This window comes from Eleutherodactylus coqui, chromosome 1 (assembly GCF_035609145.1).
Source record: "Eleutherodactylus coqui strain aEleCoq1 chromosome 1, aEleCoq1.hap1, whole genome shotgun sequence".
Classification (NCBI taxonomy): domain Eukaryota; kingdom Metazoa; phylum Chordata; class Amphibia; order Anura; family Eleutherodactylidae; genus Eleutherodactylus; species Eleutherodactylus coqui.
This window is the reverse complement of record NC_089837.1, coordinates 476,434,787-476,460,023: the sequence shown is the minus strand read 5'-3', so window position 1 is coordinate 476,460,023 and position 25,237 is coordinate 476,434,787. Positions and strand designations below refer to the sequence as shown.

The window sequence follows — 25,237 nt, the reverse complement described above, 5'->3', positions numbered from 1 at the left end:
GTTTTAGGAGCTTAAGACTAAGGGTTCATTTACACCAAAGATTTATTGTTTGAATGCATGGATGATGTCATAGTTCGCGTGGGCAGCCTGTTTATACAGGCAGATACATTATTGGCTTGTTCAAATGAGAAAGTGTTCAGTCATTAACATTCTCTGTAAAAGTGAATGACTGAACGAATGGTATTTAAACCGAATGATTAGTGAACTAGCCAACATTATTTTTATGCCTGCATGAAATAAACAATGAACAATACATTGTTTGTCATTCAATCGTTGGCTGTGTTCACACTGAACGTTCTTTTGCTCATTTGAACAATTTTTTGAAAAATAATTCATTCCATGTAAAAGGGCCTTAAGCTACATGAATCCTCTGAACAAGAAGTGTAACAGAATACTCTTAATACTTAATGCAGACCCATGCACACAATCCATTTTATGTGTTGTATATCTACATCATATACTGTAGTTGTAATGAATTCCTACCGAGAAGAACTAAATCAGCACAATCCAAAAGAGTATGAATCCATTCTAATTTTTAATCAGGCATTCTTCATAAACCCTTATCACAATCATACACATTATCAGAGTGACATCAGTGGGGGGAGACAACCCTGGCACCCAATAAGGTTGAGAATAAATCAATCTTAGGTCAGACTTAATAGAGGGATGAACTCTCCATTGAAATTTCCCCACCAACTTGACCTTTATCTCATGTGTGATTGAGGTATCAAAAGTCTATCTGGGATGGTATGCTGGTTTAGGTGATGATCGACAGAGCAGATAATCAGATAAGACAGTAGGTAGGTAAGACATTGGTATGTAAAACAGTTTGGTGTCCAGGCCCGGAGAGTATCTTGTCCATGGATGTACAGCAGTCAGGGCATGCTCCATACAGTCAGTGACATAGTGGACATTGAGGCTGGTATTCTCAGTTAGTTGAAGTATGTTCTGGACATCTGTGTGCACAAGTAAAACAAATGTAAGTCAAACATTATAGACATAGATAAAATATAAAAGCCTTTTCTAGAAGAATGCCTCACATTTATGGTAGTACTGTTCACCATATAAATCTTTGATTTGTGAAGGAAGATTTGACCACAGTTGCTCCACAGGCTTCACATGATTTTCTGACGAGCTCATTGGTGTCTTGAAAGCTCCTGGTTCAATTATTGAGACCTTCACTCCAAAATCACGAAGCTCCCTTCTGCAAAGAGGATACAAAACATAAATTATTTGTTTCAGTCACCAAGTCTGAAACACTAGAGGGCGCCATATGTCTGAAAGACCATCTTTCCCCTTTCTTCATAGGCTTAAGCTAATTGCTCAGCAACAGCTGGCTGCTGATTGGCTGCTTGTCATGCAATCCCTTATTGGTAGAGGAGAAAAAGGTGAGAGCGAAGAGCCAGAAAGTGAGCAGGGCGAGGCATGATGTGAGGAGGAGTTTAGAGAGAAAGTGCGGGAGAAAAGACAGGAAGCAAAGGAGGAGTAAGAGGAAGTAGTGAGGAGGTTGTCGTCGGAGTAGGACGTGAGAGGAGGTGTACAGCAGAGCTGCAGAGAATTAACATTGTCCAGAGTAGGAAGCAAGCATTTACAAGCTTCCAAATCAAGCGCAGTGTGGAGGAGAAAGATTGGGACCCATATACACAACAGTGAGTTGCACAACCCCTGTTAAATGTAAAGCCAGGGAAAGTGAAAGAGGCCCACTTCTAAAATAACTTCACCAACTGCATAGTGATCTTCAAGAAATCAACCCTCAGCTAACTAGGACTGTGGGAATTCGTACTGAGTAACCTTTAAATGCAAAGAAAGAGTGTTGAAGTTTAAACTGTATTGTGTTATACATGAACTTGGAGCAACATTAATATTAATACAAAGCAATACCTTTGCATTCTTTTATGAACTGTACATGTTGTTTTGAAAGTTACAAAAAGCTGAAGTAAACTGAGTACCTTCAGTTTGCAAGCAAAGCTACAAGGACTTGTGTCAATTATTTTTTTTATTAATCCTTGAGTCTATTAAGGAAGAGGTGTAAACCACCGTTGTTAATTGCTACCCGTAGTAAACTCTTTGCCACTGCGCATTACCGAACCAGGCCCTTTGCCGCACTAGCAGGGAGAGATCACAGAGCCACCCATGATATCCATTTTATTTACCTGTGGTCTCCCCCACATTGGCTTGCCTCTGTTTGGACGCTGCACTTTTGACAGGGTCCACTGGGGATTCCTGGAAGCGTTCTTTAAACAAATTGGTCTAGGCCCCAAATTCTTGGATAGAGTCATGGCTGATTACTCATGCCCTACAGCCAGGGTTCAACTGAATGGATTGCCATCTTCTTCCATACCCATTAGAAACGGTACCAGACAGGGTTGCCCCCTCTCTCCACTGCTCTATGTGCTGGTAATGGATCATCTTGCAATTGCAATTAGAAATAACCCTACAATTCAGGGCCTACAAATGGAAGATGGCCACTATAAGACAGTCCTATATACTGATGACCTTTTATTATACATCTCTCAACCCTGAATCACTCTTCCCTCCTTGAGGGAGGAGTTTGAGAGACAATAGCAGAGGAGAGACACATTTCGGAGATATTCACCTTCAAGTGGCAAAAGGAAGCTGTCCAATACTTCGGGGTGTGTCTGTTCCCACAGACCACAATACATTATTCTCCTTGAATTATGAGACCCTCTTGGAGAGAACACTAAAAGACCTTTCTTCATATGCCAGAAGAGACATCTCATGGTTCAGGTGGATAAACACCCTTAAAGTAGATGTGCTACCCAAATTTTTATACATTTTCCAGGCGGTTCCTATAATACCACTAACTGCATTTTTTAGATCATTGAGATTAGCTTTGATTAAATGGGTGTGGGGACACATAAGAACCCCACTTGGAAGTCCAAACCCTTTTTCACTCGAAGACGAGTCGTGGCGCTGGCCTGCCAAACCTTAGACTATACCCCGCGGTGGCAGTCCTAACACATTTTCTGGACTGGCACTTCCACTCTGCTTATAAACAATGGGTGGAGTTGGAACAGGCCGACTGCTCAATCCAACCTAAAACTCCCCTTGATCCAACCATGCAACAGTGCACAGACCCTTTCCCCAAACTTCCTTTAAAAGTTATGGAATATAAAGACGCAGAAACAGATCTTATTGAGAGTAGATAGCCCCCTTAAACCTCTATTTTCCAATACAGCATTCCCATGGGCGACACCCAGGAACACTGTATGAGTTTGGAGGCAAGAGAGAATCCAAGAGTCTACCACATCCTTAATGGTTCTTCAATACTGTCATTCTAGGAACTAAAAAATAGATTCAGTGAACGTAATCTTTCCTGGCTGGAATTCTACCAACTGCGTTCTTTCCTTGCCACTCAGGGCTCAGTCATATGGGCATTTGTTACGGACGTTTTTCTGCACATCAAAAAAATTGCACTAGATAGAACCAATGCTTTTCAAAAGCAGCGGTCACATATGCGACTTTTACATGCAGAAAAACACCTGTGTTGAAAATTATAGGACACCAATTTACAGAACGCATGTAACTGCATTCTGTGCCAACCAGTGTTCTGTGTATGCATCGACCCCATTGAGAACATATACTGAAGATCCTGATCCTCTTCCACAGCTGTCGCAGCTGTGCCATAGCTGTCACAGCTGTGGCAGAGGAGCGCGATGTTCTTCCATTGAAAGCAATGGGCTGCCGACCAGCGCTGCAGTGATTTTTTTGGGGAGGTGCTTAAAATATAAGCCCTTCCCTGAACGCCATCCTAAACATGTGTAAAAAAAAAAAATCTATACTCACTTCTCTGCAGCTGCCGGGGCTCAGCCGCATCCAGCTGGCTCTTCTCCCTGCACTTCTCTGAGTAGTATTCAGCAGGTGGGGATTTAAAATCCACGCCTGCTAAATGGGCTGCCTCTGATTGGCTGAGCACTGTAACCAATCAGAGGCAGCTCTCAGCTATTGAATGAACGCTGAGAGCATGATGAATGGGTGAGTGCTGCCTCTGATTGGCTGAGTGCAGGGACCAATCAGAGGCAGCCCATTCAGCAGGTGGGGATTTTAAATGCCCGCCTGCTGAATACTACTCAGAGCAGCACAGGGAGAAGAGCTGGCTGCACAGCTGCAGAGAGGTGAGTATAGATTTTTTTTTATTTGTTACACAATTTTAGGCTGGTTTTCAGGTAAGGGCTTATATTTTAAGCCCTACCCCGAAAATCACTGCAGCGCTGGCCGACAGCCCATTGCTTTCAATGGAGCCAGCTGTATTGCTGGCTCCGTTGAATTTAATGGGAGAAAAATCCGCTCCTCTGCCACAGCTGTGACAGCTGTGGCAGAGGATTTCTTCATCTCAGCGGGGAGTTGCATTTTCACTAGACACTGTAACAATGCTGTCACAGTGTCCAGTGACAATGGGACTCTCCACAGAGATGAAGAAATCCTCTGCCACAGCTGTAGTAGAGGATCATGATGTTCTCTGTATGTCAATGGGGCCATTGCAGTTGCCGCTGGCCCAATTGACCACAGTTGAAACCCCTAGATGTAACAGCATCCAGGGGTTTCACCTCCAAGGAATCCCCTGCTGTAGCCGTCACAGCCGCAGCAAGGGATAGCGGGCAGCTGTCTTTTTGAGCGAATAAACACTGCTAGCAGCGTTTTTTCCGCCGTGACGCACGCTTCGGTCATGCAAATTTTTGAACACATAACTGATGCATTCAAATTTCTGCAGATGTGGCAACCATGAATTAATTTTGAATCATCACAGGAATTCCACAATATATTTTCTTAAAACTCACATAAGACTCAGGGTCGTCCAGCATCCTTTGCTGGATGACAGGGGTTTCTATTTTCAACCCCCTGCCTCACTCTCCCCTTCACCTAACCTTTTCCACTCTACCTATATATCTGTTTATTACCCCCCATTCCCCTCTTCTCTCTTCCCCTTTTTCTTCGACCTTCGCTTTTCCTCTTTGATAGTTTTTTTTGGATGGTACTGAGTTAGCTGCTTACCTTATTGTTGGGACTCGCAAGCACAACGCAACTCTGTAAAAGATCATCAGTTTCGGCAGTTACTCCATCTTTACATTGAATAGCTCAATAAATTGTGATTGTCAGAAGGAGTTAAGGATGTTGCTGGATCTAAGTTTCTAAATAATGTCTCATCCTGTTATATGGAGACAATTCAAAAAAAAAGTTTGCGCTCATTAGAAGAGTGTAGTATATAAAAAAGTTACTCACTGGGAGGAGTATCTATGGGCAATAGGTCCCCTCCTCCCAGTAGGTAACCTTTTTTATATACTAGACTTTTCTTATGAGCGCAAACTTTTTTTCTGAATTGTCTCCATTTCTTCATTTTTCCAAAATACTTATTTTGGATTTGTCCTTGACGCTCTCCTACATTGTGGATGCACTAGGTGCGTAAGAAGTTTATCTGATCCCTGCCTACTTGGACCTCAGATGTGATGGCTATCCTACTGTTACATCCATGCGGCACACTAAAGCACCACACGTCATCACCGACACAAGATGTTGTCCTAGTAAAACCACAAACACACATAGTATTTGCAAGGACAAATTACACCGCTCCAGGCAAGGAGGAAAGTAAACCTGTCCCTTACTAATCAGGGGAAGTGGGGCACCCCTGCCTAAAAGCAGCGTAGGCACCCTAATAAGGACAGCCCCACCATCTTAATTTCGGACCTCACTATCCCCCATTAGGAAACTGGAGAGATGCACCAAATGTAGGACACATAACTGTTCATACCTATATACAGAACAGAACGATTCACATGCAACACGTCTGGCCACCTGCACAGACCCAATGCAATAGTCGCTGTTCACACCAACACACCAGTATATGCCTATCATACAGAACAGGACTGTTCATACAGCAGATGTCTGGCCACCTGCACAGATCCAATAAACATGTCCCTGGCCATACCAACACACCAGGTAATGCATATCACACAGAGCAGTAACCCCACTCAGAACTCTCATGCATACAGATATCAAACCATAGCTAGTCCAAATGTCCTCACACCAAGGGGAAAGAGAATCAGACACCATGCTGACATAAAGAAAACAGTGTCAGGAATCACCCATCTGACCATACGAGGCATCAGATGCTGCACCTGTAAAATGGAAGGGAAGAGGGGGTCTGCATAAGATGCAGATGGGGACAACTGGCATCCAGACCGTCCTCAGGGAAGGTGAGAGACACACTACAGACTAACATGTATAACACGTAGCTCTGAGTGGGAATAACACAGAATGAGTAAAATGACCAACATCCTCTAATCAGAGGAGCTGGTATTTATTTGCAGTAGACCAGTGGGGATTGGTTGACTGGGGAAACAGCACAGACAGCTAGTTCAATTATCCCACACCTGTGAAGATGTGCTCCTGAAAACCCATAGTACTACAGGCCCTAGCAGCACAACCTAATACCTACCCCCTAGGTTAGCCGCCCACACCAGGTGAGTCCTCCTCCATTTATTTCAGACACACGTTTTCTTTTTTTGCATCCTCCTGATTTTCATATTTCTCATTCTGTTATATGTCCTGTTTAAGGGTCCTGCATGACCTACTTGTTAATTTGTATCATATTTTTATTTGCTAAAATATAAAATAATTATTAAAAATAACACCAGAGTTTTCAGTAATCGTAATCAGCATAAAACTACAACTAGGATGGTAATTGGAGTCATTTAGAATGGTCCCTGAGAATAGTTAGGCAACTCCAATCAAAGTTTGGACTCATCCAGACCACACTGATGTGAGATCTTATTTAAAATACATTAATTTCATCACAGTTACACACCAGAATGCACAACAGGTTTGTTAGTGTTATGAGAAACACTTATGTTTGGTGTCTATCATAGAGATTTCAACCCTCTTATGACTGTGCCTCCTTTAGGCCTACTGCACACGGGCGGGTAGACCCCGCATGCAGGATTCCCGCAGTGGAGTTCGACCCGGTGCCTGGCCGGTGACCCCAGAGTACTTCTCCGCTGTCTTCTCCTCTGCTGCGAATGTGTCAGGCGGAGTGCCAGCGCACATGCACAGTACAGGGGGTGCCGGGCTGTCACTATGTTCAGCATGGACCTGTGTATACTTGTGTATACTTTTTATTTAATAAAGAATGTAAATTTTTTTAACGGTAGCAGCTCCTCTCCACTTCTACTTTTTTCATATGGACTTTAGGCGTCTGCCGTCGGCTGCTTGGGGACGGAGCTGCCGTTGAAATTCAGATTTCCCTGCTATATTGAGAGATACTGCTGGTGAGGTGAGCCCATACTTCTTTTTTTGGCTGATTGCAAAATGGCTGCGGGAAGGACAGCTTCTATTGACTTTAATGGAAGCCGGACGTGCGTAGCCCACACAAAATCGCAGCATGCATAGATTTCTCCCCTACAAGCGGAAAATCGCAATCGATTTCCGCTCGTGGGTAGAAAATCACATATTCTCATAGCATTCTATGGGCTGTATTTAGTGCAGATTTCGGTGGCGGAATCTTACTCCGGATTTCGCAATGCAAATCCGCCCATGTGCAGGAGGCCTTAATGATCATCTAGTGCTTTTGTTTGGTGTTTATAGACCTCTGACAGTGAGGTAAGGGAAGACAGCATTTTGGTTCGCAAAGCAAATAAGATACGAATTCCCAGCGAGAATTGCTCCTTTTCGTTTAAACATGAATGATGATCACTCAGTGAATGGAAGCAGAGGGGGCTGGAGATTGCTTCAGCCACCCATCACCATTCCCTGTAAGCAGGCAGTTGTTCGTAGATGACTGACTGTTTACACAGTCCCATCGTCATTTGATTTGTTTGTCATTCAGTTGCTGGCAGCATTTGCACTGAATAATTATCATTCAAACTTCTACAATCCAGCGAGAATATGAACCATAATCATTCCATTTTAAAGGGCCTTTAAGGTGCTTTCAGATGGAGTGAGGAATCGTTCACCTGAGTGAACAAGGAAACAATGTCAGTTTGCTCCTTCATTCAAACGTTCAGTTTAAACATGAAGATAAATTGTTTATTTTTTTTATCACTGGATCATTCAGTCATTCAGTTATTCAGTTTCCTGTATCAGTGAATGAGAACGACTGAACAATTGGTATTTAAACCGAATGATTAGCCAATGCGCCAACAATGATTCTGATGTGTAGAAGTGCAATACCAGAAATGGCCTTTTAGGGGGCTGGAGAGCAGGCTTTCCAAAGAACGATTTGGCAGAGAAAGGGTGTAGCCTGCCCATTAATTAGGGAACACCTGCCTGGGTGTGGCAAGACAGGAGAAAAGCCCTTCTGTGAAACTGGTTTGTTTAAAATCAAGCTGTTACCATGAGTATGACAGGGAAGGACGCCCCTTAGATCGACACCTTGGTTGAGTAAAGCTAATGGACTCTTGCTTTGTGCGTAAGGCACTAGGACTATGTTAGAAAGGGCAAAAGTGGTATGTTGTTTAGTGGCCAGACGGTCAGGGATGTGTTGATATGTATGTGTGTACTGTGATGTATTCTAATATTGTGAAGATTATGCTACTTTTGCTCCAATAGCATGTAACGTCTTGGATTTTTTCAAACAACTTGGATCTAAAATAAGTTCCTGAGTGCCACACCATTACATGCTATTGGATCTATTACTAATGACTGGGGGGTCAGCGGTCGCTGTGGAGCAGGCACCATCGCTGCATTCCTTCCTCACTGCGTGATAACGATTGGAGTGCGGCTGGCTACTTTCAGTTTTGCTGTCTGTTCTGTTACCATACTAAAGACAGATTTATGGACTTTTACCAAACATCTGGCCTGTTTGTGGGTTACTGAGGTGCGACCAACCATCTAGGTGGAAGAAAGATGAGCTCAATACTCCCAAGTTACCACATATGGTGGAGGATGCGAGCAAGGAAAATGGCGCACAGTCCTGCTTTAGTGTCCTTAGCTTCTAGACGTTCAGTGAGTGGAGAACTGCTGGTTTTCCACTGATGCAAGATATGTTGCAGTTAAGAGCCAATGTGGCTGACCATTGACTGCTACTGGATGTAAAGAGTCTGCTGATGGTGTTGCAGAAATTTAAAGGGCCAGTAAGCCCACAATTCTGGAGTGCAGTTGCTGTGTGTGACAATCGTTTACAGCAGGTAACCGCTGCAAACAAGTCAAATTACTTTTCTTGCTAGAAGTGCCACAACATTGAGAAATGTGCACCTAAATGTCCTCTTGCCAGGAGGCTGGTGAAAGTAAAGATGATCCAAACCAGGAGGTTTCCAAGGCCATGCCTGAGGCTCTGCCATACCTAAAGACAGGCCTGGAGGCTGGTAAGACTGTACTGATCAACATTGGGACTGTGTGGAACTGTGCCATTTAAGCTTATTAAATGTGAAGATCTAAAAGTGGAGCTCATTGTGGGTAGAGACTTCCCTTATTTTTGGCAGTTGTGGGAGAGAGAGCATCATGTGCAGCCTCCTACACAATCTGCTATTCATCAGTCTAAACAGCCTAGTCAGAAACAAACCTCTAAGCAGTTGTTGGCTTAAGTTTCACTGACTGATCATTTGAACTTTGTCCAAAGAGGCTGCGATGCTACATGTTAAAGGGGTGGTCTCGCGAAACCAAGTGGGGTTATACACTTCCGTATGGCCATATTAATGCACTTTGTAATGTACATTGTGCATTAAATATGAGCCATACAGAAGTTATTCCACTTACCTGCTCCGTTGCTAGCGTCCTCGTCTCCATGGTTCCGTCTAAATTCGCTGGCAGCTTGCTTTTTTAGACGCGCTTGCGCAGTCCGGTCTTCTCCATTCAGCACGAGCCGCTTCAGTGTGCTCCCCGCTACAGCTCTTCTGCGCATGCGCAGACGAGCTGTCACTGCTCGGGAGCGCGCTGAAGCGGCCATTCTGCACCATCCTCTGTTAGAGGAAGGTGCAGAAACTGGAGCTGCCCAGCGGAGAAGCCCAGCCCAGCCCAGCAGCCCCGAGAAGCCTCCCAGGTAAGTGATGGGTCGGGGGGGGGGGGGCTGCCGCTGCGCCGGGCTGTGCCGGGGGGGGGGGGGGGCTGCCGCTGCGCCGGGCTGCGCCGGGGGGGGCTGTCGCTAGGCCGGGGGGGGCTGCCGCTAGGCCGGGGGAACTAGCGCTGGGCTCCGGAACCTAGCGCTGGGCTCCGGGGCCTTCACCTGGGCTGAGGGTCTAGCGCTGGGGAGCCGGGGGCTAGCGCCGGTTACCTGCTGTCTGGTCGGCGGCTGCGGGGCGTCTGGTCGGCGGCTGCGATGCGTCCGGTTGCCATGGAGACACAGCTGGCGGCGTCTCGGGAGCGCGCACGTCGGGCTGCAGCGAGCGACGGGGAAAGAGCCGGCGGCCATCTTGAGGAAACTTTTATAAGTTGCTGAAACGCTGGAACGGTAAGTACGAACCAGCTAGAAATGTCATTTACAGGGGGGCTTTGTAATGTATGTTTAATGGGGGGGACTGGGCAAAAAAAAAAATTAACTGCTTCCTCGAGACATCTCCTTTAAGTCTGAGGAATGGGGAGATCATTCCAGGGACTCGTGAAAGGGTGCAGCATGGACTTGAAAAGTCTGATATATGCATTGTTGCAAACTGTTTGTAGAAGGTGTCTCTTGCAAAAATCTGTGCTGAAAATGACACAAAAAGAAAATGTAACAATGTAAATGCAAAGTCATGTGTTGAGTATAATATATTTGCTTTGCAGGATGGTGCAGTGGACTTTGCACAGTATTCATTAGCAGGGGCGTAGCTAGAGGCTCATGGGGCCGGATGCAAAAGTTCAGCTTGGGGTTACAAGCAACAAAGTATGCCAAGTTGTGATTAAAAGGTAACCTGTCAGCTGTAGGTAAATAGTTTATGAAAAAGCCTTGGCTCTGCAAACCATGGTAGAGAAGAAACTATCCAGAAACTCTATGGAGGTGCAAGAGCAGTTGAAGAGTTTTCAAAGAGTGTTCGAAGACCCTAGGGCATCCAGTCATGACATTTGAAGCCAATCTAAAAAAAATGAAAAACTGAAAAAGTATGGTGGCAGAGATTATCCATATGCAAGAGGAGCTTACTGCTCCAGAGCATGCCAAAGGACAAGCACCCATTCATGTGAAGAAAAGATGGCGATTCTGTGAGGTCAATTCCCACACTTTGCTACACATGCTTGTGTGGCAAGCCGCGCCAGACCTAGGAGGGGTTAAGCAGCGAGAAAAACTAAGATGGTAGTTACGGTGGCACTGCTGCTCCTTCTGGCAAGGTGGTAAATGTTGTCTGGACATGATGCTACACAGTGGCAAATTTTGGCAGTTCTCACTGCATGCTGCCCGCAGGATAGGGTAACATGGCGATACCCCAGTGGGGACTACCCGCGGAGTTGGGTAGGGGGACATGTTGTTTTCTCATGACGCAGTCTATGTACTGGTAGGGACCGGTTTTGAACAAAATAATAACTATAAAAAAGTGGAGAGCTAAACTAAAATAGGAAAATTAACCTCTGTCCTGCCTGGAGTGCTTAGTGAGGTATATCAGTGCAGATGTTGAAGATGGAATAGATGGTTATTCTTCAAGAGCAGTTGAGAGACAAACTTGACTTGTTGAGTGCAATTCACATTGACAGGCTTTAGTAGAAATGGTTATAGCTACAGGCATTAATTACTTCTCCAGATCAGGGAAATACTTTTATCCTCTGTGCATTGCATTTTAGCTCTGTTCCCTGGCTGGTCCTGATTCTAACAGACTTGCTTTCATTTCACTTTGGTGCTAGGAGTGGCTGACTTAGGTCTCCATCTACTCTCCTCTCTGTGACTAAACAGTCTCGCTCTTGAGTACTCACACTTTAGATATTCAACTTCCCACTGCTCTGGCTTTCTCTTTGTTCCTCCTTGGTCTCTACCTCAGGCCTCTCCTGGACTGGGCTACTGGATCAGACTACTGGGTCAGACTATTTCAAGTCCACCTACTCTCTTTTTATACCACTAAGCTAGCTCAACCTGTGATGGGAATCTAAACTACCAATCCCAGGCTCTCTATTCTTGCAAAAACTGGCTGAACACTTGTTTAACTGTTGCTAGGTGACCTTTAAACACCAGGGGCTGCAGAATATTGTCAGAATACACATTACGGTGGAGAAATATGAACAAGAACATCATAACTTTACACATTTGTTATCCATTACATTACAACTGATTCTAAGGCTATAGTCAGCACAGAAAATGTTGGAGTTCCCAATTCTAGGGTAACACACTTTAATGAAATGGAAAATTAAGGATGAGCAAATGAATTATCATGCATTGCTCAAACATCGGCAATGTTTACACTGAAGTTTATTGTTCAAATTTGAATTATCCAGTAATTTTTAATGATAATAGCTCTGTGTAATGGCACACTTAAGACCCATTTACACACAACGATTATTGTTTGAACGAACTAAGGACTGAAAGAATTAACGACTTTTCTGCATACAAATGCTGATCATTTAAATGTACAGATAATCACCTGCAATCCTCTTCATTTCCCTCATTAGCTAAAGTAAACACTGTATATGCTTGCTCAGATGGGTGTGTGTTTATGCGAGGAATTTCTGGCTGGCAGCCTTTTAATTAGGGCTTTTACCCACTAGCATTTTTGTTTCGTTGTGTTTTTTTTTCCCCCCCAAATGTTAAGGGGACTTTCTAATGTTAAAATCGCATTGCACAAATATCGCAGCAACGCAAACTTGCGATTTTAACATTAGAAAGTCCCATTGATATTTGGAAAAAAAAAAAAAATTGCAGCGAAAAACAAATGCTAGTGGGTAAAAGCCCTTAGTGTGAAGATAAGCCATTGTCTTCTTCTGGCATGAGTAAACAAGTTATCATTGTGTTCTGCAAGACAATTACCCCTTCCCTCAAGTTCTTAGGGCTCAGTCAGACTAGCGGCGATCCGCGTGTATTTCTGCGTGGAAAAACGCCTGCACTGCAGGTGCCGACAAAAATCCGCACCTGCCAAAGAAAGAACATATGGCTGGCAATGTACCTGGTCATGCGGATTTTCATCCGCACGCGGTGCGGGTGTTCTTTTTAGCGCAGATCGCCGCTTGTCTGACTGAGCCCTAAGTCTTTCAGACGACTTCACAAATGTGATTTAAATGAGAGAAAAGCAGAACAAACTAACAACTATTTTTATGCAGAAACTCAGTGATAAGCAACAAGTGAATGAATAGTGCTCGATGGCTTCGCATTTTCACTTGATGATTTGTTTGAACGAATTTTGAGCGGTAATCGCTGCATGCAAATGGACCTTAAGTCGATCGGGTAAGCTGCGGTGACATTACAGCTTGGTAAATAACTAGATTTCCACTATCTCCATTAATTGCTTTTCATAAATATTAGCTTTGAAGGCTTTCACTTGATCGTCTCAGATTACTATCACTCTTGTCCAAATCTCTTTCACTACCTGAATATGGAATACCTGCTCTGACACCGATACAGAACAGTTCTTTCCAGAACACAAACATCAACTCATGTGATTGTATATGGTTATAAGTTTATGTCAGAAATCTTATTAGGATCATTTAATAATAATAATCTTTATTTATATAGCGCCAACTTATTTCGCAGCGCTTACAATAGAGGGAGCAGAAATAAAACCACGGTTACATCTAGTAATCAATTGATGGAAACAGTAGGGGTGAGGGTCCTTCTCCAACGAGCTTACATACTACAGATAATGGGGTGATACAGATGGGAAAGGGGCTGGAGATGTGCACGGTATGGCGAGGTGGAGAGTGTGGGATGCTATACGCACAGACAATGGTCAAAATTGAGTCATATAGTGGCTAAATTGGTATAATTGCAGGGGGATGGTTGATTACAGCTAGCAGAGATTGCAGCCAGAGAGGCAGGGAGCATGTTATCAGGTGGAGTAAAGAGGGTTTGGTTTAGGGAATGTGGTATGCCTTCCTGAAGAGGTGCATTTTTAGAGCACGCCTGAAGTTTTGAGCGTCAGTGATTGCCCGGATAAAGCGCGTTTCAGAGGACTGGTGCTGCTCTGGAGAAGTCTTGGAGGTGGGCATAAGAGGTTAGGATTAAAGGGGCGCTTAATCAGCTTTTGTTAGTGGAGCGGAGGGAGCGGGCTGGGTGGTGGATTGAGATGAGGGAAGTAATGTAGGGTGGCGCTGTACTGTGGAGAGCTTTGTGGATGAGGGTGGTGAGTTTAAATTGAATTCTGTAATTAACGGGCAGCTAGGGCAATGACTGGCACAGGGCAGAGGAATCCATGTAGTGGCTGGACAGGAAGATGAGCCTAGCTGCCACATTCAGGATGGATTGGAGAGGAGAGAGTCTGGTGCGAGGAAGGCCGATCAGCAGCGAGTTGCAATAATCGAGCAGAGTGAATTTACAACATTGTCATTCTTTTCAACTTCAAAAAGCTAGAATGTACTAGACACTTACCTGAGACTATCAGAAAAGGCTTCAGCTCCAAACTTAGATGGACAATATCCTCCTCCGACAGCAGCCAGTCTTCCCAAAGCACTACAAACATTAACAATTCGTCCTCTTGCTTTTATGGTGAGAGGTAGAAAATGCACTGTCACATCAAAGGGACCCAGTAAATTTACATTCAGCACCTTAGCAAAATGTGCTTTGGTTTGCCATGCATTAGGAGACAGTGGAACTCCAAAACCAGCATTGTTCACAAGACCCCATAAACCTGAAAAAAAATAGAGGATGGTTAAAAGGAAGTCTGTCACCTTATTTTAGTGATAAGAGCAGAAAATACAAGTACATGTGAGCAGTTAGGATGAATCCATAGATATATTTATCAGTTTCCTGTGTGCCACCATTCCTAAGAGATCCCTCATCAATAGTGCTGTGTGTCATATGCAAATTAATCCCAGACCATAAGATGGGCAGTCCACTTCTGTCTGCGGTCCGGGGGCATTCCCATTCCTTCCCATCGCCTGAAAAACTGACCCTTTCTGTCCTTAGTGATATTTCCAGTCTGCCCACTGGAAGCATACTGCATTCCACCACAGTTGCAGGGTCCGACCGAAGTCAAACCAATGTTGGGAAGACCACAGGGTAAAACAAGATGGATGTCATAGGTGGCTCTGCGATCTCTCCCTGCAATGGCGGCAAAGGCCTAGCTCGGTCACATGCAGTGACGAAAGGCTTTACTCTGAATTGCAAATGACAATGGTGGTTTGTCACTTGACGCCAGTATCTCTATGTTAATGAACTCCTAGAATGAATGTCCTTGCAGCCTTGATTTGCAAACCAGAGATACAATTTACTTCAGCTTTTGGTAACAATTAAGAAAAACAACAAGTACAGTTCTTTAGCAATGGCAGTGGTACTACTTTGCAGTAGACCTCAACCTTGCTCCACACTTTTAGTAAGATGCAAGACAATTTAAACTTCAATGCTCTCTCTCTCTGTTTGCATTCAAAGGTTACTCAACAGTTTTCCCACAGTCCTAGTTATCTGTTGGGTTACTCTGGCGATTTACTATGCAGCTGGTGAAGATACTTTAGTAATGGACCTCTTTCACTTCCCTGACTTTACAGTTAACAGGCTCATGAAACTCACTGATGTGCAGATGGGTCCCAAACTTTATCCATCACACTGCAGTTGGTTAGGAAACTTGTAAATGCTTGTTTTCTCCTCCAGCAACATGGTAAACCACTCCACACTGCTGCACCTCCTCTCATATCCTCCTTCGATGACTACCTCCCCACTAATCCCTCCAACTCCTTTACATCCTGTCTTCTCTCGTGTACTTTCTCTCAAAACCCCTCCTAACATCCTGCTTCATCCTGCTAACTTTTCCCGCTCTTGGTTGGCTCTCACCTATCCACCTCTAACAAACAGTGTTTGTATGACAAGCAGCCTATCAGCAGCCAGCTGTTGCCAAGTAGTTTAGCTGAAGCTTGTGAAGAAAGGGGAAAGATAGGGTCTTTCCGATGTACATTGCCTTCTATCTTCCTAGGAGCACATAGCTAGGTGTTACAGAACTCGTGATTGTGTGCCTATTCTGGAGGACCTTTCCAGGATACTACACAATCATATGCAGTGACTGCTTCTCGGCCTCACTAAATTCAACTCTCATGCACCTGATCACTAAGAGTGGCTCACAAACATTGTGATAGAATGCATGACATCTCCAGTGGACAAAGCTGGAGACATCACTAAGGGAAGAAAGGGTCAGTTTTTCAGGCGATAAGAGAGAGTCCACCATTGCCTGCATCGCACACAATGGTGTACCTCTCATTGGCCCCTTCAGGATTAATTTGCATATGGTGAGTGGCAGCCCAGACACCGGAGAGGAGAAGGCCCCAACACCGGACTGGCAACTGGTGAGGGACATCAGCCGGCAGCCCCATCAGGGTGAAGAGAAGCTATGAGGAAGAAGATTGCTGCCAAACTGTGCAGGTAAGTATATTCTAAAGTGAGCGAATGTGAATGAGCAGTGAGCACGTGAGTGAGTGTGTACAGGCAGAGGACACGTGAGTGAGCGCGAAGGGGTGGAGGACACGTTAGTAAGGACGAACGGGTGGAGGATACGTGAGGAGTGTGATCTAGTTGAATTTCATTACTTTATTTTTTAAGATAATTTGTAGAGCCCCACTAGAATGTGCTCCATGCTTGGCAATGCCATTCAGCGTGCATTTTGTGCAATGTATGCAGTCCTTGACCAGCAAATTTGCAATGTTGGCAGATGAGAGGGATGCCATTACATGGTTAGCACTGCTGCAGCATGAGATACTCTCTGACCACCAGTGGGATGACTGCTCCAGTAAGAAGAATGGGAGAGCAGGCTAGACAGGTCGTGGTAGTGGAGGACTCAATTATAAGGAGGACAGACAGGGCAATCTGCCACAGAGACAGAGCTCGGCGAATAGTGTGCTGCCTTCCTTCCACTAAAGTTCGACACATTGTTAATTAGGTTCGCAGATTACTGGGAGGGGCTGATGAGGATTTAGCAGTCATGGTGCACATTGGCACCAATGACAAAGTCAAAGGTCCATGGAGGACCCTTAAAAATGATTTCAGGGATCTAGGATCTAAGCTTAGGGCAAGGTCCTCCAGGGTAGTTTTCTCTGAAATACTACCTGTAGCACGAGCCACACCAGAAAGTCAGTGAGAGATTAGGGAGGTAAATAAGTGGCTCCAGAGTTGGTGTAGGAAGGAGGGGTTTGTTTTCCTGTAGAACTGGTCTGACTTTGCTGTCAACTACAGGCTCTAGCATAGGGATAGGCTGCATCTCAATTGGGAGGGTGCAGCTGTGCTTGGGGAGAAGATGGCTAGAAAGTTGAAGGAGTGTTTAAACTAGGGACTGGGGGAGGGCAACGAAAGAAAGAGGGGGGAAACAGTATAAACAGAGTTCTGAGACTAAGGAATGTAAATGGGGATTGAGTGGGGGGGGGGGGGTTAGTACAGTTAGAACTGACAGAGCAACTAATAGGATCATAAGTAGCATAATAAATACAAATACCACCAACTGTATAAACTGTTTGGCAACAAATGCAAGAAGTCTGATCGGTAAAGTGGGTGAGCTTGAAGAGAGAATGCCTGAAGAAAACTATGATATAGTAGGAATAACAGAAACATAGCTTGATGAAAAATGCGACGGGACAGTGAACTTACAGGGTTACAATCTCTTCAGAAGGGACCGTGGAAACCAGAAAGTGGGAGCGGTATGTCTGTATGTTAAATCCTACTTAATGCTAAGACTGAGAAGATATAGGTGTAGGAGATGAACGTATGAAATCTCTATGGATAGACATACAAAGAGGGAACACTAATAAAATCCTGATAAGAGTTTTCTATATGCCACCAAAAAAACAGAAGAAACAGAAAACGTAATAGGTCAAATAGAAGTAATAATAATGCGGGACTTTAATTATCTGAATAAAATATGGGAAGAAGCAACCTGCGAATTTCACAAGGGGGATAAATTCTTGAGAACAATTAAAGATAACTACCTTGCCTAACTTGTACGGGAGCCAACGAGAGGGAGGGCCACTCTGGACTTATACTTAGCAAATAAACTGGAAAGAATCATGAGGGTGCAGGTTGAGGGACACTTGTGAAATAGTGACCACAATATAATTAGTTTCTAGTTGTCATTCAATAGGAAGCCTTATCAGGGAGCAGCAAAAAACTAAACCTTAGTAAAGCAAAATTTGAAGAGCTCAGAATTACTCTCGGCAACATTAAATAGGACAGTTTCCTCAAAAATAACAGTACAGGTGACGAATGGGAGAAGGTTAAAAACATACTTAGTAACTCATGTGAGCAGTTCTTACCCTTTAAAAATAAAAGAACCACAAGTAGAAGGAAACCACATGTGGCTTAACAAGACTGTAAGGGGGGCAATAAGTGAAAAAAGAGAGTTTAAATTACTAAAACAAAAAGACAGTGAAGTATCACTAAAAGCATACAGGGAGAAAAACTAAATAACGTAAGAAAAAGATAAAAATTGCAAAGGAAGAGAGACTGATTGAGAAAGAGAGCAAAATAACCAAACCTATTTTTCAACAGACATGGTAAAAGGATTTGCACTGAAAGTACTGGCTCTTTAACAACTAATGCAGGAGAAACCAATAAAGATGATGGGGAGGGGGGGGGGGGGGGGAGATGAATGAACATATTTTAATGAAACTGGCTCAGGAACCCCTCATAAGCTGCTGGAACTATCCTTAGTTTGCTGTCAAGCAGGTCTGAATCTAACTCCATCACACTCCATTTTTGCTGAACATTCTGGTAAGTATGTCCAGTGTCAGTGCAGCAGTTTCTTGCATGATGTTCCTTTTCAGTTCCTGGATAGTTTGTGACTTATTCCAGTAAACTTTCTCCTTCAGGGAGCCCAACAAAAAAAAATCCATGGGGTCAAATTAGGGGACTACAGTGTCCTTAAGAAATAATTTGATCCCCCAAAAATGATCGGATCTCAGGCATGGTCACATTGGAGGTGTGGCAGATCACCCCATCCTCTTGTACGTATCTGGTTTTCTCATTGTCCAGTTGATTTACAAATCCATAACATCTACAAATTTACTGCTTTTTGTTGCAATATGGTAAAAAAATAAAAAAAAAAATATATATATATATATATATATATATATGGCTAGTTATGCATTGCCGTGATATCGTACACTACATGCCAGTTTTTCCAGGGTGCAGCAGGTTCTTTGAGGATTTTCAGCTGCTTCTTGCATTTTGAGAATTTACATAGCTAGATAAGTGAAACTATGCCTCCTGTGTAAACCATGTGACATTGTGAATATTTGGATTGTCGTCAACAAAAGCTTCATCCAACAGTGGTAAACAATGCGTTTGTTTTAATATAGAGCTTTCAATTTATACACCGCAGTCACTCAGTATACACGAAGATGAGCCCTCTTTATCGCTTGTTGGCACATGTTCTTGGATGTCCCCATCTGCTGAGCAAATTTGCATAAAGACTTTCTTCCAGAAGCCAACAATCTGACTTTAGCATTCTACACCATTTCTTGCAGCATTTTCATCCTGCCTCCATCATGCATGTCTAAACAACGTTCCTGTTGCTTCCAGTTTCCGTACCAATTTCTGAATACACATCTTTGGCTTTCTGACTTCAATTTTCTACGTAGATTCAATTTGACAGGACTTGTTCTTCAATAGGTGCGCACAATGAACACACGCTCTTATTCAGTATAAAAAGACATGGGCAACTATTGACTACATGACAGCAGCAAAACATGATTGTTGGGGTGGCATGGTGTGCCGAGTGAGAAAGCCAAGCTATCCGAACAGACTAGACTTCAGTCTTTCTTACCAATGACTGCCGCCCTGAATATATTGTATTGTAGGTGTATAGAGAATCCTCAGTTAGTCACTTTACATCAATATGCTTCATAAATTGTATACATACATCTTTGTTTATGATGATTACATGAACATGTTGGACCAGTAGGACGTTCTGACCAAGACGTTCTAGTAATTTATATATGTGAAGTATTGTTTTATCTTACCTGCATCTCCAACAATATCAGTGGCCCACTTGGCAGCTGAGCTCACACTTCCACTGTCTGTAACATCTAACATTACAGTTCGCAGTCGACTTGATGCCTCCTTCTTCAGGTTTTCGGCCCCTTTCTCCGTTAGGCACGCTGCCAGCACTTTCATTCCACGTTTGTCCAGTTGTTTGGCCAACAGATTTCCAAATCCGCTATCACATCCGGTAATGAAGACATATTTATCAGAGAGATTCTCCAGGATGTGACTCTGTCTGTACCATCTGTACAGGAGAAGGAGACCCACAAACACCAGCAGGAGGAGCCACATGACAGAATGGGACAGTATGTCTCACGGTTACCTAGAAAAACAATGTGATTACTGCTATACATCATATTTTTATATCTAATGACCACATTCAATTCTTTCTACCAGAACAATGCTGCTGTTCATTAATAGGCATGTCTTTCTGAATTATTGGTACAAATATGTCTGTGTCATGATGGTTGGGTGGCCATATAAAACAGCATTGCCGGCTACTGGTTATGTACCTCTGTCGTAGGGCCATTTTACATGGGCTGATAAATCCCTCAGTGTAAATGCATGCCCCAACTGAACGACAAATGAGAATTTGGTTGCTTCTCATTCATCATTCAATTTTTGCATGCTGAAAACTGAACGATGGATCAGTATCTGTGCCTGACATGTTGACATGAGTAAAAGGTCCCTTGGGGCTTATTCATACGACCGTATATCGGCCAGGTATTCACGCCATCCGATATACGGCGTCCCTTTCTGCAGGGGCAGGAGGCTGGAAGAGCCGGGAGCAGTGCACTGAGCTCCCGCCTCCTTTCCGCCTCTCGGCACTATTTCCAATGAGAGGAGGTGGGGCGGGAGCAGAACTAAGTTTCGGGACTTAGCTCTGCCCCCGTCTAGCCCCCTCCCATTGCAAATACTGCCGAGGGGCAGAGAGGGGGCGGGAGCTCAGTGCACTGCTCCCGGCTCTTCCAGCCTCCTCCCCCTGCAGAAAGGGACGCCGTATACTGGCCGGTGTGAATACCCGGCCGATATACGGTCGTCTGAATAAGCCCTTATACCCACATAGCCATAGATTACTACAGACTACATACATATAGAAAATGACAATGTGTTTTATCTTGTTGTATTTTTTATTTGTCTGTTTTTCTATAGAATAAAACAATGTCTCATCGGTTGGGGTACATTTCTTTCTCACCTAGATTGATTAGATTAGTGGATCTTAGAAAGTTGGCTTCCTCAGAAAATCCACAGTAATATGCTGAGTCTTCTGATAAATCATGGTCTATAAGATAAACTTATTTGAAGTGGCAAGTAGATTTGCAGTGTCCCACAGCTGGGCACCACCCATGAAGGTGGTTTATTGAAATGTGTTTATTTAAGATTGTTAAATGTTTGCATTTCACTCATGTTCTGCTTTGCAATCACAGAAAACGGCCATATACTTACTGACTAAGGAGGGCAGATAACTGCATCCTCTCAACATGCAGGTAGCAGACTACCAAATGAGGGAGCTAATTGCACCTGTGAGAGACACCGATGAGACAGCCACTCACACAGCCTCTTAATATAGAGGGGGGTAGCTGCTTGGTGTATACTCCCACACAGAGTGGATACAAAGTGGCAGACCTTCTGATACATGTAGTGCACTATGCAGACTAGCATCCTATTAATGACGCCATAACAGTTCAGCGGGTTGCCCTGCACCTCAAAAAGTGAACCACATTGTTACTGCCACCCTGGGCTCCACCTGGCATTTTAAAGCCACACTGTATGTGAATAATAGATAATAAATGCAAGGTATTAGTTGGATTTTGGCCAAGATACAGGGTGGCAGTACCAATGTGGTCACTTTTTGCTGGTCTGCCATGTTCTGTGATTGTTTTTATGTTTTTATACTTCTCCTTCTGTGAGACATGTTCTGCTTTGCAACCCAATCTGTACCCTATTGGTTAGTCAGGCAGCAAGAAGATAGCTGTCCTGTGATTGGAGGATAAAACCCTCCTCACAGGTTGGTTAGGGGATCACTCAGGGAGAAAGATTTGAGTCGTTGAAGAGAGAGGAAGCAAGAAGCGAGATAAGAGAGGAAAGCCAGTGCGGTGAGAAGGAAGATGTACGAGTACACAAAAAACGGGTTATATCAGAGATAAACAAAGCAAGGAAAAGAAGATTCAGTTTATGTTACCATAGAAGAAAAAAGAAAAATAAAGTAAATAGTTTGGGCAACAGTAGTAAGAGAGAGAGAAGGAAATTTATATTTAAAGCATAAGTTAAAGAGAGAAGAAGAAGAGCAAAACATAGCATACAGTTGTGGTTCTTGTGCTTGCCAGCAGCTATCTATCTCAGAGTGAATCTATTCCCAATGTGTAAAGCATACTCTATTATATACTCTACTCACTCTTTGATACGAATTGCGTATTCCACAAGTGGAAGAAAAATCACAGCATGCTCTATTTTGCCATCAATGGAGGCATCCAAACTGTAGCCCAATAGGCAATTAACAATGTGTATGGGCTGTGGCTATCAGCATCATCGCAACAGCACGGGAAACCCAAACATAGAAAAAAAGAACCCTTACTGTGCACGACCACCTGCGAGCCGCTGCTGTCATTCACAATACACTTAAATCAGGTATGCAGGTTCACCGGCCGGGCTCAGTCAGAATCCATTGCAGGCCTCTCGCATGTGTAATCTGACCTGCTTGTGTGAGCCCGGCCTAAGGGCGCATTACCACAAATGATGGGGAAACACTTGTGATACTAGCACATGTTTTGGGATTGCAATTTTACAGAAGCAATGGACTTTTAATCAAACACTTTGCTTCGGCATGAAAATCGCATGTTGGCAATCACAATATTGTACTCACTTATGTGAATGTGGCCTGATGCGGAGCTTTTTCCCTATTTCCAATTAGGGTAGCTGCAGTTGCTTGGTGATTTAAGGGCTACAATTAGTGCAGTCCAGGGACATATCTACAAACCTGGTGTGGGTGCTATTTTGTATATATACACCAGGCCAGGGGGCGACGGTGTCATGATCTGGGGAGCATGGCCTAGTACTGTTGGCAATTATACCACAATTTTTGAATGGTGAATGCTGCCACTTGGCTTCTGAGTCAGAATATTATAACAATTGCCCAGAAGGCGAAGGAGAGCCAAAATATGTTTCCCTAAGGGCGCCCACCCACTGGCGATTTTTTTTTCTTTGCGTTTTGCGTTTTTTCTCAAGAGCAATTAGAATTGAATGTACTCCTGTCCACTGGCGTTTTTTTTTGCGTTGCGTTGCGTTTTTTAACATAGGAACTGTCAGTTGCATATGTGTCCTTATTTTTCTCCTAATGCACCCATGAAAGTCAATGGAAATTAATGGAAAAGCCGCGAAAACGCCGGGAAAACGCGGCAAAAAACGCCGCGGAAACCGCAAAAACGCAGCGTTTTTCACGCACGAAAATCGCAAACGCCAGTGGGTGGGCGCCCTAACTATATAAAAAAAAACAAAACATATTTAACCCCTTAAGGACCAGGCTGTTTTATATCTTAAGGACCAGGCACTTTTGAGAGATTTTACCCATGTGGTGGTTTTACTGCCCTGTTTTTTTCCATTAGCTACCAAAATTATTTTTGCAGCATTTTTTTCCGGGACATATAGGGCTATTTTTTTATATCTTTTTCATTGACCTTTTTTCCCAATTTTTAGTTTAATTGGGGGTAAAAAGCTAAAAAAAAATGTTTTAACATTTATAGTTGTATTTTTTAATCTAGTATATATATATATATATATATATATATATATATATATATATATGCTAAAATAAAGTATGGGAATGGGTCCCTCATTTTGTTTTTGATGTTTTAATATATAATATGTATGGTTTTGGATTACAGGTCGCTTATAGCGATGGTTTTGGTTGGTGTCGGCTTTGGGTCATTTTCTTTTTTATGTATATATTTTTATTTTATTTGGTAATTTTTTAAACTTCTTTTTGTAACAATTTTTTTACCATCTATGTCCCCCATGACATCATATAAGACCTCTGTGGGTAATTCACAAGGTCTTTTTTTTTTTTATTACACACTTTTCCACTGTAGCTGGGGCATCCATAGGAGCAGCATCCATAGGAACCCCAGTTATAAGGGGAAAACATCCCCCTGTAATGACAGGCAAAGCTGATCTGGGTCTGCTAGGACCCTGCAGCTCTATAGAGCCAGGGGTCTCCAAGCGGTCATGTGATCGCCGTGTCGCGTAGTGGAAGAAACACTTTCTCTTTTTAGTAGATAGCACTCATTGGACGCTATGTACCCCGGAAAGGAGAAGGCAGAAATGGTTAAAAACCTCTTCTCTGGGGTTCTCAGCTGTGACTAATAGTCCCAGCCATCCTTCTTTACCACTCTTTTCAATACACTTTTCAGGCCTGTGTAAAAGAGGCCTAAAGCCCAGGACCAAGTGCCGTATATTTACAGTTTTGCTCTGCTAAGCTGTCTCCCCCTGCCCGACAGCGCATACGCCGCCCCGTGAATCACAAAGTAGCTTATATCGGCCGGCTGTAAAAACGCTTGTGTGAATAAGCCCATATTTTGCCCTGCTATGCTATCACTGCCTCTTGGCCTTTTAACAGTTTTTTTCTCTTATGTTGTTGTCTGGTTAGTAATAGTCATATAACAATGTGTCATTTACATTAACACACTGTAATACTCACATCACTATCTGTTATATTACATGGATCTCATTATATACAGAATATTATAATATATCTGCTCTATGGCATATATACTGCAGCTAGTCGCTCAGGAACTCATTTACTTTAGCTATGAATTAAAAAGGAAAGTGAGTTGTCAGTGTTTACAGTGTGTATTTATCTGACAAGCCCCTATATAATAATTCTAGACACTTACTACATAAAGCTCACCTCTATATATAAGGATTCTATAGGGGATCCTGTCCGGCATACGGTCACTTCTTACTGGCAGCACAGAGGGCTGTGTTCTCTTATAAATAGCAGAGCTGGGAGGGGTATAACTAGAGATTACACGCTGAATACGGGCCAAACCTCACACGACGGTTGTGCCAGCAAAAGTATTATGCTTTTTTGGAATTACTTTGGGGACTATAGTAATGTCAGAGTTTGACTACCAGGCAAACGGTAACCGTCCAATCGTGTTGGTTTATTAACCCCTTAGTTACCAAGCTTTTTTTTTTTTTTTTTCCTCCCCCTTTAAAAACAAAAAAATC

At 43.4% G+C, this 25,237-nt stretch overlaps 1 protein-coding gene across 2 annotated transcripts; it reads right to left on the bottom strand.

Moving 5' to 3' along the window:
* Positions 1-516: 516 nt before the first annotated feature.
* Positions 517-25,013, bottom strand: LOC136586460 (retinol dehydrogenase 7-like). Of its 2 annotated transcripts, none has more exons than XM_066584555.1 (5): positions 24,915-25,013; positions 19,990-20,333; positions 14,426-14,684; positions 1,041-1,204; positions 517-956 (listed from the first exon to the last, which is right to left on the bottom strand). In XM_066584555.1, exons 2-5 carry the CDS (start codon positions 20,300-20,302, stop codon positions 736-738), a joined length of 957 nt encoding a protein of 318 aa, XP_066440652.1. In that variant the 5' UTR covers positions 20,303-20,333; positions 24,915-25,013; the 3' UTR covers positions 517-735. The 2 variants fall into 2 exon arrangements, with proteins under 2 accessions (XP_066440652.1, XP_066440660.1); XM_066584563.1 differs by having other exon boundaries at positions 19,990-20,255; positions 24,915-24,979.
* Positions 25,014-25,237: the final 224 nt, after the last annotated feature.